The 14,374-nt window shown below is 35.5% G+C and overlaps 1 protein-coding gene across 3 annotated transcripts in view; it reads left to right on the forward strand.

Annotated features, from left to right (window-relative positions):
• LOC133526710 (histone-lysine N-methyltransferase PRDM16-like) overlaps positions 1-14,374 on the forward strand; it is a 156,420-nt gene that overhangs the window by 57,329 nt on the left and 84,717 nt on the right. For 2 of the 3 annotated variants that reach the window (XM_061863428.1, XM_061863429.1), the window contains exon 2: positions 8,959-9,006. In XM_061863428.1, the coding sequence (XP_061719412.1) occupies positions 8,959-9,006 (48 nt within the window). Of the gene's footprint in view, positions 1-8,958; positions 9,007-9,226; positions 9,515-14,374 lie in introns of those variants that run through there. The other variant, XM_061863431.1, reaches the window with a different exon arrangement.

Here is a 14,374-nt window from a genome sequence, read left to right on the forward strand (position 1 = left end):
TGTCTTCAGCTCCCTTCCCTACCAATCATTTATTATTTATTTTACTGTTACGGATTAGAAATTGACGACACAAACAGCCTTTTTGTAAGAAAAATAGTCTATACGGTCTAAGAAACTTAAAATTCCATTCTTTCCGATAGTATTCTGAAGCTGTTTCCCCTCTCCACCGCCGGGGTCCGCTCGGCCACTTAACGGATCGTGTCTCCATTGATAAAGGAGGGTCGCTGAGAGTTAATTCGTGTTTGATGTCACTGCAGCCGCCTTATTGCGTGTCTCAGGAAATGCAGTTTTCCTAATAGACTGCGGGAGGTTACACGCTCTGCGTTTATGGGGTTTGAAGGTGTGATTGATGTGTAAAGTTAACGAGTTTCTTAATAGCTTCCAATAAATAAGCCTTGCCAGTTAAATATAGGCTTCTCTTGGACTATTTTATATATAATACGACATGACGACACATTACAAGACAAGTGTAAGGTCTCTTTTTTTGACGATACTACTGATAGTTACCATGTAAATACTTAATTGAAAACAAATTTTGTGTACAGTATTTTTTGCCATTTTACACATTTCCCAAAATGTTTGAAGTAAATTTTAATGTCAAACTTATAATCAAATAACACTTATATCTAATTGATTATAAACAAAATACGAATTCATACAAAATACGAAGTAACTAGCCATTTAGCTAAGTCTTCCCATCTATGTTTTAGTCCCTCTGCTAACAAACCGTCCTGTAGTTTGGCAGAAAAGTTGTTTTGAAAAATGGGTTATATTTATTCTGAATAAATTTATTTATTTATTTTATACTTTAAGATTATGAACAATACATTAATGAATGTATATTGGAATAGATAGCAAGCCTGTCACATGATTAGCCGTCATAATTGTGATAATCTCCAATATTAATCGGTGAAAATGATGAATGGGTCGGGGTAATTGTTTAAAATAATCTCTTCAGTTTATAAAGACGACCCCTTGCTATTAACCCTTAAACGCGCGTGGGGGCCACGCGGACTGTCACATTCACAATATAGCTTACACTTATTTATTATAATATTTTCGTTCCATATTGCCCCTATTTTCCCCTTAGTAGCTGTCTGGGTCACACTGCTTGTTTTTGGTTTGTATTCGTAACAGAAATTAAATCAATAAGAATTAGATCTCGTGATTTCTTTCGACAATAAATTGAAACACAACAACAAATGACTCATTAAAAACATATTGATGCGGCTGAGTAGTATTTGTTTTAAAAAAATTAGCTAAGTAGAAGTAGGTTTTATTTAGTTTTGAGTTACGAAATTTAAAAAAATAATTAATATTAGGTATTGAAAAACATAACTATTCAAAATCTAATCGCCTTTTCTTTTTTAATAATTACTAAAGCACGTATCTAGAAGTATAATTGATTTGGCAGTATTTTCCCCTTGTGTACTGCGCGCAAAATCACCGCTTGATCTGCGATGACAATAAATCATGTAATTTGGCGACGAAACGCGGATTTCGCTGCGCGGGACCATTCCGCGCCATGCCGCCCTAGATTTGCTCCGCTGACAGCAAACGCAGTTATTATACTGCTACAGACGTATTCGAAACACCAACGAGGCGCCACTGGTTCAAAACAAAATGGTTACCACATTGATAAAGGACGTACGTGTACGGACGGGAGTATATATACATAAGCTCTTTTAAAATGGAAGTGCAACAGTTCGTATTTTTGCCACCGGTGGAGATAAGTTTGTAATCGCCCACCACAATTACATGATGACAATTTATATCTGGAAGCATATTACAGTCAGGGAGTTTACTTATTTGATCAACTCTAAATCATGTCGTGGGGCGGATTTGTCATTTGAATGTGTTTAGTGTAAGCTTTTATTCCAGTTTCCTTAAATATAATTTGTGGTTTCTGGAATTATATTGTTTTGTGGAAGGATTTATATGTATTATGATTATAAGTTACCTACTTCTTTTGGTTCTGTGGATATTAAAGTTATGTATTTGGTTTGTTGCCTTTTATGTGTAGGTTTCTGACAACAATAAGGTAAACATATCTAAAACTCGCAAGCGTTATACGACGTTTGAGATGAAGGCGAAACTCATTCGATCGTATGCAGTTGCGGTTAGCTGAAGATGTTTTTTGAATTGTGTTCTTTACATGTTTACATTTACCTAATTCCCTTCTAATATTTGCAAGGCTTAATATTTTATAGGTAACTGCTACTTATAATATTAGGTGCAGGAGCTTCCAGATTTCGATAAAGATCCGGTCGAATCTGTCGTTGTGTCGTTTGTGTCAATCGGTGTTCTATCAGAATTGGAGTCATTTTGGTGTGTGCTCAGCAATTGCACGAATTAATTTTACCTTCTTTGTTCCATCGCCAAGTGTCGCGTGTAGATGAATCCTCAAGCACAAGCACATTCAGTACAAAAATGCTTGTGCCGTATAGTGCCGCAAACTGGTGGAATCTCGCCTTTACGTTTAGGTACTATGTACTTAGAAGTGCTAAGGAATGTAATTTGCTCTCATCGTGGATTAATCAATAGAGAAGCAAGAAATATGTTACATATATCGTTCCGTTTCTATTCTCGGCTGTCACTACTAGAAGTCATAACACACACGTAAGTCGATCGATGTTGGGTGTAGTGTACACAGGGAACAATGGGCCGGCGACACAATGGACAATACGTCCGATACGATACACTCATCTACTGCGGGTCTGTGTTGTGCTTTCGTATTGTGTAATAGAATACAAGTGGTTTGATAAGCTGTAGCTGTGTGCTGATATTATAAGGATTGCAGAGGTTAAGTAATTAATAGCGCGTAAAATCCATCAAACTCGCCCTGTGGTTTATCATCGTTCGCTTATCTGTATTATTTGTTCAATGTTCATGCTTATTATTTTTAGATTCACTTTTTTATTGGTTATGTTTCAGCGCCGGACTACTACTGTTTTAGCTTACTATCTTATTTTTGCCTTATAGCTACTAATTATTATTTTCCTTGTGCTTTTGACGAGATTTATTTGACCTGTTATCGTTTAAAGATTTATATAAATATCCGTACGCTTTGTGTTAAGATTAAATTACTTAGAAGATTCAGCGTTCACCGTAATATAAAATATTATAGCGGGCGCGGTTTGCTGGTAGTAACAAAAAGTGTCTACAATATTTGATCGAAAATGCAAGTCGTTAACGGCCGGTTAGCAATCTTCACAAAATGGACGGTCAAATCTCAAACATTTTGTCAGTAGGTAAAGTTACGTTAGTCGTGACCTAAATACAATTTAAATCGCGCCTTAAATAACAAGTTAGAATGTAAATGCCCTAATATTGGCTTATTACAGATGTTCGTCGCTAGTATCGCGAGGCGTGTCGCTGGTAGATAAGTAGATTATTGACAGTGGCGTAATGAGGGACATAAATTGGCTCGGCAAACACCGTTACAGGGGCTTAGCTTCTGTGCCAACAAGGGTACTGACACCGTCATTTGACGGTTGAGGGTTACTTTATTACACAAAAATATGCCGTTTTTATTCATATGCTTTTTTTATTGTTTCAATATTTGGAGCAAAGGAAGAACGGAACCCGAGCGATAATAACATTATTCTATTTTACTTAGGCCGTCCCCACAACTGAGCCCATTCTAAAAAAGTTTAAGAAACAAAACTCACAGGTATATCATTTACAAAGTTTTAGTACTTATATCAAACAAGTTTTAGTGGCTGACTAGGGAGCAAATGAAAGTCTTGTTTGGGATTGGTCATTTTTTAGTATCTATTTTAGTTTATAAAGACACAACAAATACAAAAAAAATCGATGAAAAAGCTATTATCATTTCTCTCTGGACTTTTCTTATAAAGAGTGTCTATATTGCACATGTATACAAAACCTACAAGCATGATACTATCTATTTATTCTTGTCTTATCTATGAACCTGGCTAAGTTCCCTGACCCCACACAAGCTGATCATGAGCCAAGCTGCGCTGCAGCGGCGGCGGCGCGTGCGCAAGGCACAATGCAGCGGAAGACGCCGCCCCCGGCAGATGGCCGTCTTGAACTGGTTCCAATATTGACCTGGGGTTCATATGAATATTCAATCTAATGCTTTGTGCGGTAATATTAATTTGATGGATGAAAAAAGTTGGCGATATTGAGTAGGGTAAGTTGCAAGTCTCGATGTAGGTATGCTTTGGAGATGAACAAAACCATTATTAGATGAATCTAAATAATTACGCCTCAATATCCAGAGAGGAAAATGAGGACTACGTTTGTATGAAAAGGTGATTTCGCGCGGGTCCTCCACTTTCGTCTTAATGACGTTTACATTGTTGTCCAATTTCAATCCACGTGGAATTCGCAAATTATATAGTAACTTTCCGGTGTAGATGTAAATGGTGAAAACAGATATGCCTTTTTCCTTTTCAACCAGACCAAATAGTATATGTATAGTGGTATGGTATTAAGAAAACAAACTTATTCCTCATTCAAATATTAAAACCTTCATTACAACTATTTTTACGTACTTTCGTCGGTCCTTGCAATATATAAGGTTGATAAACGAACTGCTTGTATGAATATACTTAGATCATATTAGTGATATTTAACAGAGGTTAATTAATCGTGTTAGCCACACGATCAAGAAAAATAATAAAAATAAATGTGAAAAATAAGAATAAAATTCCGCATAAATTATTAAACCCTAATTGAACCTAAAAAATGAAAATTGGCTAAAAATGACTTCAGCAGTGAAAATAACGAATGGATCTATTTTAAATTAATATTACTTAGTGGTTTTTATTACCTCAATACTTACCCCTTTAATATCACTTCCGCTTATCAAGGAGTGCCGTCGGCACGCGTACATACACGATAACACGCGTTGTCTATAAACGCATCGAGACTAACACACAGACAAAGTCTATAAACACATAGAAAGATAAGAACACGCGCCAAATTGAGTGGCATAATGAATGAGCCCTAAAATAAACGGCCTTACAATACGCACATCTTGTATTACACAGTTTTGTAAGGAGAGGAAGTAGGAGGCAGCTGGCTGACTTCTTTTTCTTCGTAATGATGGTTTGTAGTGCATTGCTTTTGTGGCAGTGTCCTGTCGCGTGCCTCTAGTATTATTGAAACTAAGTAGGTGGAAAGGTGTTCGGGCGTAACTGTACCGTAGTCTCAAGATGTTTGGGTTGTTGCGTATTGCGCTCACCCCAAAGGACAATCGCGCAGTCTGTTTTTTGTACTTTATTATTACAGGGGCTGCTTGTAATCAATATACATTGCGACTTTTCACGTTTTACAGAGCACAAATACATGTGCGGTTTTTTTAAATTTCATAATTGTTGTAAATAAATTATTGTTTTTGTTGTAACCATATTTCTGTTGCCAGTACAAAAATATGTAAGTAGGTAACTAGTTTAATAACTGACCTACCTTATCATATCATATCAATCAATTATTGATAAACTTTTTACCAAAAAAAACGTGTAGTTCAACATTATTCTTATAATCATAAAGTGTATTTTATGATTGTTCACTTATCTAATGTTTTCAAGGTAAAGATCCCTATTGACACTGAAGATAAGTATTAATATTGGCTGTTAGATGTAGTGTATTACACTTTTTTACTATTTACAATATCTTCGCTGAAAATGGGCTACCAAATGGCCCAAGTATTTAAATAGCACAAACAGGTATACCTAAAGGCAAAGGCATACCGAAACATGCGTAGCAACTCGTCAGAAATTACAGTAAATTCAGATTATTTTGGAAGGAAGTTCAGACAAATTTATAACAAGTTGGATTTATACCCACTCGATATTAGTTAATTCCTTAAGATAACAATAAGTGACATCATTTGTCGACATCATTTGTTGTAGGTGTGAAGTGAGGGTAGATCAATTACCTCCTGACTCTCAAAGTTAATGAAATTATAGATATTTTTGTCTCATATTTTGTGCCCCTATTGGTATTGCAGCTTTTGTGGTTTTAAACGTGTGATTTTATTAACATTACCTATGTCCTTAATCTACCAAGAACAGGAAGCGCTTGCCGTGTGATGCGATGCTAATGCGAGACAATGCTGATTGAAGGGTGTCAGTAATTACACGCAAGTGGATGAGTTAACGCAATTGAGCTCGATTAGCTGGTACCAGAGGGGTGGCCAGTGCTTGCCGGTGCCAGCTTGTATTACGTCGAAATTGCAGAGGATCCCTGTATTATATTATTATATAAATAAAAGGCTTTATTTCAGGTGTTCGGGTGTAATTGTACCGTTGTAGTCTCAAGATAGACTAGACTAGTGGCCCATAGATAAATGCCTTAAAAGTAAGTATAACGCAATCCCGCAGTTTCAGGGAGCCGGTCGCGGAACCTCCGGAACATGATACCCTTCGGCCAAAACTAATCCTTATTGATGGTCGGTAGACGTTCAGTTGGAACGCAGACCACAAAGGAATAAAAACTCGCAAACTCAGGACAAACTTTTACTGACTTTACTTTTACATACTTTGCGATGTTATCGACCTTCGTAAGGTAATGTAGACGGGACACATACAGCAGCGAGCGTCGACGGTATTGCAGGACGCAGCGAATGTTCTGTCCGTCGGTCCGGTACCGCACTGATTCTGAAGAACAGGCTCTGACTGTTATAATATGACTGTAAGGTTTATTTTTGACCCTGCCTTAAGATAATATTGCGATACGTTATTAAAAAGACGTAGTACCTAGGTCAGTATCAGAATTATTTTGTCTATGATAATGTTCGTGAGTCACACGGTGAGGCAATATTATCTGTTTTAAATATAATACTATTAATTATATTGTCTTCGATTTCCGCGGCAGTTACAAATGAAACTATTTTAACGTAATATCGTATCGACATATTGCCATCAAATTTACATATGTATGAAAAATTTCATCTCAAACACACACAGAAGTGGGTCAAATTTAACTCGCAAGATTTGACCGGTAGGTACATAGATACATTGCAAGTTAAATAAAAGCATGTAAAATACATTTTGTCGTTCAAATCCTTAGAGCGTTTGTGGTCAAAAGGAGATTGAGGAAAAATATATGTTTACCTCTGTCAAAATTAGGTATACGTCACTACGTAGTACACTTTCTGTGCAAAATTCCGAGGAGTGATCCTCAAACAGCGGACGTGTGGGTCACCGACGGTACGCGTTGTCATCTAAAGAGTTTTTGTTAAAATACGAATAAAATCATACATACTCAACACGCCACATGAAAAGGACATTCTGTAAAAAATATTTGAAATTTAGGCCTAGGATTTCAGTGGTGACAGACGGCGTTACTTATTCAGAAACGCACTTCAAGCCTAAGTAATAACCCCTTCGGCCGCGTACGCAACCAGAGCTTCGTAACCAGATGCGATCGAAAACTATTTCTGCCTTGTACGAAACCGGTTGCGATCAAAAACTGATTCCGTCTTACTAGTTATCAGTTACGATCGAACACTTTTCTTTGTTGTACGAAACCTTTCGACCGTTGATAAAGTCAGCTAAGATTATATTTATACACCTTGTTATACAGTATAAGTACCGTACTCGTTATATATCTAGTCAAAAATCAGAACACAAAAATTGTACCAGTTGATAATATTCAAATACTTTGTTGGCAAATACAATGTAACCTTGTTCCTTAAAAGACACTGGCTTGAGTTGAGTTTTGTTAAATCAATAGTTTCCAAAAAATGCACAGGATAAGAAATTATCATGAGTATCATGACAAAATATTTGAAAAAAAAAAAACCTATAGCTAGATGGCCCAGACATTGGTTTCGTATAAGAACGAGAAGTGTTCGATCGTAACTGGTTACGGGTAAGACGAAATTAGTTTTTGATCGCAACCGGTTTCGTACAAGGCAGAAATAGTTTTCGATCGCATCTAGTTACGAAGCTCTGGTTGCGTACGCGGCCGAAGGGGTAATAACTATTAATAGTTTGTTTGTCATTTTGACTTAGGTATGTTTTTGTAAGAAAGAGATAAAACATAAATTAATAATTAAGGTTTGTAAAATTTTTTGAATACCTAAGGGGATAAAGTTTAACATAGGTACAGTTAACGAAATATTTATACTAGTAATCTGCATCTTTTCGGCATACAAGTTGTCAAGAGATCGGTGTAACTTTTTTTTGTAGTCCATACATTTTGTAGGTATCTCGTGGGTTTATCGATGCTCACTTAACTAGGTAGTAGTCTTAATTGATAGTACGAAAAAGAATTGACATAAATATTTTACTTCATTATATACATATACATATTTATGATGATACGTTATCAGATACAATGTTATCGTATACCTACTGGTATGAAGAACGATAAAACCGATTATATAAGTACAGGAATCAAAAACTGATAAATGAATCATTGTAGTTGTTTTGTACGGAGTTACCTATGAATTTAAATTTTAATGCGTTAGATTAACGGCCAGAAAATTCAAAGAGCAACCTACCTTACATGACTACTTGTGATTCATATGTGATCAACATCTTTATGACTTAACTTGATCAAGTAAATAGACACAGAAAAAAAAAAGTTCTCCAGCCAAGTAAATACTCTTGTGTCAAGTTGTGTATTAACAGTTCTCAAAGCGCATGAGCGTTGTCAATAACAACGTAAATTTTGATCAGTTGCCCCGAGCTTCTTCAACAATGCACAGAACGCATGTACTGTCACAAATCAAAAACGTAAACAAGCTTTACGGGATGTTATAAATACTTTTATCGACTGCCAAAATATGGTACCTAAATGCCAGACGCTACTAAAGAGCCTGTCATTAAAATATCTCACGATTGAGGTCAAAAAATCTTCTGTCTCAAGGCTCAACTTTTATTTATTCAAATCATGAGCATTGAACAAGTGTCAAGATAGTTTGGAGATATTTAAGTATAGGTACGACATCTTACAAACTTTATCTTCTTATTTCAGGTGCTGAAGCTGAAGGAGATTCCATAGTTAATAATGATGACAAAACAGGTCAGTTATTTAAGATATATTTTTGTCCGTTAAGTATGTCGAAAATTCTTAATATATCAGGTACTTGCCGCTCCATGTCTAGTGTAACCTTCCTTAGGCCTCATACGCGCTTGATGTGATAACGATTAGCAGTCGCAGCGGCGTATCGCGAATCGCGGTTGCGTAACGTCATTTTGGGAAGTTTTATGGCCTTGGCGACGCGTAGACGTTGGCCTACGCTATAGAACTGCGCGTCGCGCATATCTCGTAAATATCTGTTACCCACTGCGCTGCTTGCGCCTACCATATCTTAAGATTCGCTTAATTCTACGTAAATCCGGCTATTGTCTTATCTACTTACTTTATCGGAAAGATATGACAAAGAAGATATAATATTTTCGTTGACAATTACTGTCAAGTGAATCGCCGTACACGGTGGACTGGATTTGAATAGGTAATGAGTTGTATAGTTCCGCTTAAAGTATCACCTGGTCTCAAGGCGAATGACAGCAAAACTTTGAAATTTAAGGTAAGTGTTATTATTTAAAAGCTGTATTTTATATCACTACACCTTATAAAACAAAGTCCCCCACGATTTTCAGGCTCTATTGATAGGTAATTAAGTACCTATCAATAGAGTGTTTCCTGAGGAAGGTTTATGAGAAGGCAAAGCCGGGGCGGGTCGCTCGTTGAAAAATAAAACAGGTCAAGCGAATTAGTCTCGCGTCTCGAGGGTTCCGGACCATCATACTAGTATGTCGCATTTTGAACTTTTGTTTGAGACTGACGTTTGAATGTTTTATTATTGTACAGATAAAAAAAACAATAAAACACGTTTTTCTATATAGTGGGTCCATATTTTTGTGTAATAAGAAATACTTAATTTAACAATATGTCATTATAGTACTAATAGAAAAACACATTTCCAGAAAAATTTAAATGTCTACCTATACCGGTATAATTTGTGCAACTCAGTGATGTTAATTATTAAATAATGATAAGGGGTTTTTTTTACATAACTAGTTAGATAATTTGTTGCTGGTTATTCCATGACGCGTAGGCTGTCAAAATTTCCGAGTAGGCATGTTTATTTTATGTCATAAGAGCAAAACGATAGTTACCCAACATCACCATTGTCCAAGGCCGGTGAAAATGAATTGTAGACCGCGTTCTCCTAGATTCCATATATATTTCATACGATAAGAGAAAAATACAGAAATTAGAGGATCTTTAACTATGTGCGGAAACCATATAAATTAAATCATTAGTATTCCTATTTTTGAGCAATCTGGGACAGAACATTGAGTTATTCTCACATAAATAATTGAATAAAAAGAACTAGCTTCCGGTCATATAAATATAAATTTTTTAAGATATTTGGATTCAATAACAGTGAAGTTTATGTCACTATATATTTCATTCACGAAGACGCGAGTCTTGACTCGTAATGTCGTGCTAATAAAGGTTAGATTTGACAAATCTGCGCGTCACGTCCTCATGAATAACACGAACCATAGCACTACCTATTCTGCGAAAAGAATAAATATTAATACTGTACGGTCAAGAAATTTCGATATCTATAACATTTCGTACTTTCGAATTGATTGTCACTATGACAAGGTATGAAGTGGTACAGAAATCAACGTTTTTGGCTGTAGTTATAAGTAGTGATTTTTTATAAACCTGCAGTAAAAAAACTTGTAATACATTTTTTGGAAAAGTAGCTACTAAAGTAGAAACCCAAGGGCCTACCGCGAACCACTTTGTCGTACTTGTACATTCATACGTAAGTGTAACAGGGAGGCAATACGTCGAACGTGGCTCACGGTACGCCCTCATATTCTGTTGTAAAGTTCATAACTTGCTAAATCTGTTACAAAAGATACCTATCTAGAATATATTTTATAAACGTAGGAAACTATGAGAATCGAAAGTAAAAAACAATTTATTCAGAGGCCACATGTTATGAATCTTTGAATATTTTATAACTTGATATTGGCGTTTCGTGTCGTATATAAGTACGAGTATGTTGACGCTATCTAACCAGTCGTTTCGCTTGATGATTGTAATAATCATTCTAAATATTTTATCTCCTGATAGCAGCCTTAAGCTTATTTGTTCTAAAAAGGCGTAACAATAGCTAAATCTTTTATTTAATACGACTCTGTTAAAAATAATATGATGCAAGTATCATATTCTATTTTATATACCTAAAAAACAATATGTAGATAGCAACCGATTGTCTCTGTATGGTATATGTTGAATAATTATATTAATTCAGTTATCGTATACAAACAAAACAATGTAGATATCATAGTTAAACTAACAAAATTAAGATTCTCACACTAAATGTATTAAAAAAGGAGGTAGGTATATAAATACCAATAGCTACAGATTAGGAATCGAGCATGCACAGAGATGATTTAGATAATCATTACAAGAGTCTCTAACTTGAGATTATCATCGAGACATAATAAACACAACGCATACAATACATAGATAAACCGATAAAATTTATAGTGCAGATTGAACAATTGTTGGTTTTTTATGAGCTTGATTGAGCGGTTCTCTAAATCATTGCCGAATTTTTTTTCGCATAATTTAATTTCGCCAAATGATCAAGTAACAACTCAACATAATAATTCGTATTATTTACCAACCTAACAATTAGCAACTGTATGTCTTGGTATTAATCTTATCCACACACTTTATAATCCTGACATCAATAAATATCATGCTTCGTATTGCAAATGTAACTCCAACACATCCACGGATCCCAATCGTCTAAGCAAACATTCCATCTGTTATAGCGAGTCGATAGTAAAATCTGCGCTGAATCGATTCTCTTCCCGGTCGTTACCGTTTGTCATTAATGCGGATCGTAAACTGCGGTGTTGGGTCGCAGCAGGAATGTGAAGCGAGGCACGATCTTCGGTGCTCCTATGCGAAGGTTATAAAGAGGATGTTGCTTTTTGTAGCTCTAGTTAAAATCGATTTTGGGATATTCGATGGCGTCCGTCGGTGTTTGTTGTAGGCGTGGATACGTTGTGAATGAGAATGAAAGCGAGGGATGAAAGGCACTCATTTCGAGTGAAATATTTTGAAAGTTTCACTTTAAACATTTTACTTTAAACATATGTGTATTTCACAAAACACGACTGTAAATTAAGTGTACACTTATAGGAAGTATTTCTTGAGGGTAGTTTACCCGAACAATTTTGGTAAAAGGAACGTACCTATGGAATCGGGAGTTAAATATTAGAATGGAAGTTGCACAATTAATTCATTATGAGTCGATTTTTCATTGATAACCGTAGAAAAATGAAAAAAATAAACTATTTACCCCTTATTAATAAAACTTAGCAATCACATATAAATCTCTTTTCTAACAAACAGAAATGTCAAAAGCGTGGAACGATTTTCCACGCTTTGTTAACTTACTTAACTTGGTCTAACTCTAGTAGATTGTTAACCAAGGGATGAAATATAGTCGGAGACTAGAATGGTGCCTTTGCCTGAGTTAAACACACAACTTTTCATATTGAATGCTAGGAAACTAAACAAGGCAAATTTGCAAAATCAGTATGAATTGGCCATGTATTTTTCCTTACGACTTCTTTTGCAATTGGAGACTTTGCATGTCTGAAAATAAATAACCCCTGGCGAAAAACATATAATAAAATAAAAACTATAATAATATTTTTTTGGGGTACCTCCCATACGTCTTTTTTAGGGTTCCGTAGCCAAATGGCAAAAAACGGAACCCTTATAGATTCGTCATGTCCGTCTGTCTGTCCGTTTATGTCACAGCCACTTTTCTCCGAAACTATAAGAGCTATACGGCTCAAACCGCATTATAGCCGCATATAACCGGATAGGTCTTCAAAAATGATATTGAGGTTTCTAATATCATTTTTTTCTAAACTGAATAGTTTGCGCGAGAGACACTTCCAAAGTGGAAAAATGTGTGTCCCCCCCCCCTTGTAACTTCTAAAATAACAGAATGAAAAATCTAAAAAAAAATATATGATATACATTACCATACAAACTTCCACCGAAAATGGTTTGAACGAGATCTAGTAAGTAGTTTTTTTAATACGTCATAAATAGTACGGAACCCTTCATGGGCGAGTCCGACTCGCACTTGGCCGCTTTTTTATTTATTTACTTTTATTCGATAGGGATGAGGTATCATTGGATAGGTATTTCAAAACAAATAAGGATCTCCAAAAACCATTTTATGGTAAAGTTAACATTTTTGGAAGTAACCGCTCCTAAAGAAAAGATATATGCCCCCCCCCCCCCTCTAACTTTTGAACCATGTGTCTAAAAATATGAAAACAATCGTGAAACAAAAGTTTGATGAAAACGAATACTTTAAATTAAAACTACAGCGAACATGTTTGGTCCAGTTGTTTTTGAGTTATGACAAAAAATCTTCTCTTAGTAAAAAGACATACAAACCCCTGCAAAGGTACGCCTTATGCTTGTAACGTACATGATATTTACTATTAGCCCTATTTTGACAGAATGCTAATGGTACGAAACCCTACACTGAGAATGGCCTGACATGCTTAGACATACAGCCAACTTTATGAAAATGTTTATGGAATTTGAATATTAAATGAGTAAAATAAAATAAGTAGGTAATTATGATCTTATATTTTATTTTATTTACATGAATAATGCCAAAAATGGTAAAAACTAAGTATGGCTGCATAAGATTATGCCTTTGCTCACTTATGCAAGTTTAAGGCTTATAAATAAACTTTTTTATATAATCCTTATAAATTCGATGTAAATAAAATTCAACAAAAGAAATCAAAAATAATTTATATAAACAATTTGCATCCTTTTTGATAAAAAAAAGATCCAATGCGGTATTAGTCAAATTATAACAATTAGCATTTAGCAGGCGGGTAAATAGGACAATATTTTCCATTTGTTTTCCAGTTGCTTATGGGACGGGGACACAGAGGAGTACACCACTTTTCCGCACTAGAATAAAAACATCACTTTCCGCGCACTTCATAGATCAACAATGACCCACTTTCAGGGCATGATATATAAAAAAACATGTTATAGTCTCTACATCCTCCTCTCTGAATCTAAATGAATATGCCTGTAGTTTGTAATTCGAGAGTTGTACATTATTTATAGCGTACAACGATGAATTCGCGTCAATTATGCAGCTAGCGCGACATGGATCGCAGCCCTAAGGTGCATATCAAGCAAAAATGTGTTTTATCATAAGTAATCGACTGATAACGAATCATGAGATTCGTTATCAGCCGATTACTTAATCATACCCAATATCAATAACGCGATTGCCCAGTTGCCCTTGTTTGAATAAGTATTGAAAAAAAAGCGGCCAAGTGCGAGTCGGACT

The sequence above is a fragment of the Cydia pomonella genome, chromosome 16 (assembly GCF_033807575.1).
Source record: "Cydia pomonella isolate Wapato2018A chromosome 16, ilCydPomo1, whole genome shotgun sequence".
Taxonomy (NCBI): Eukaryota; Metazoa; Arthropoda; class Insecta; order Lepidoptera; family Tortricidae; genus Cydia; species Cydia pomonella.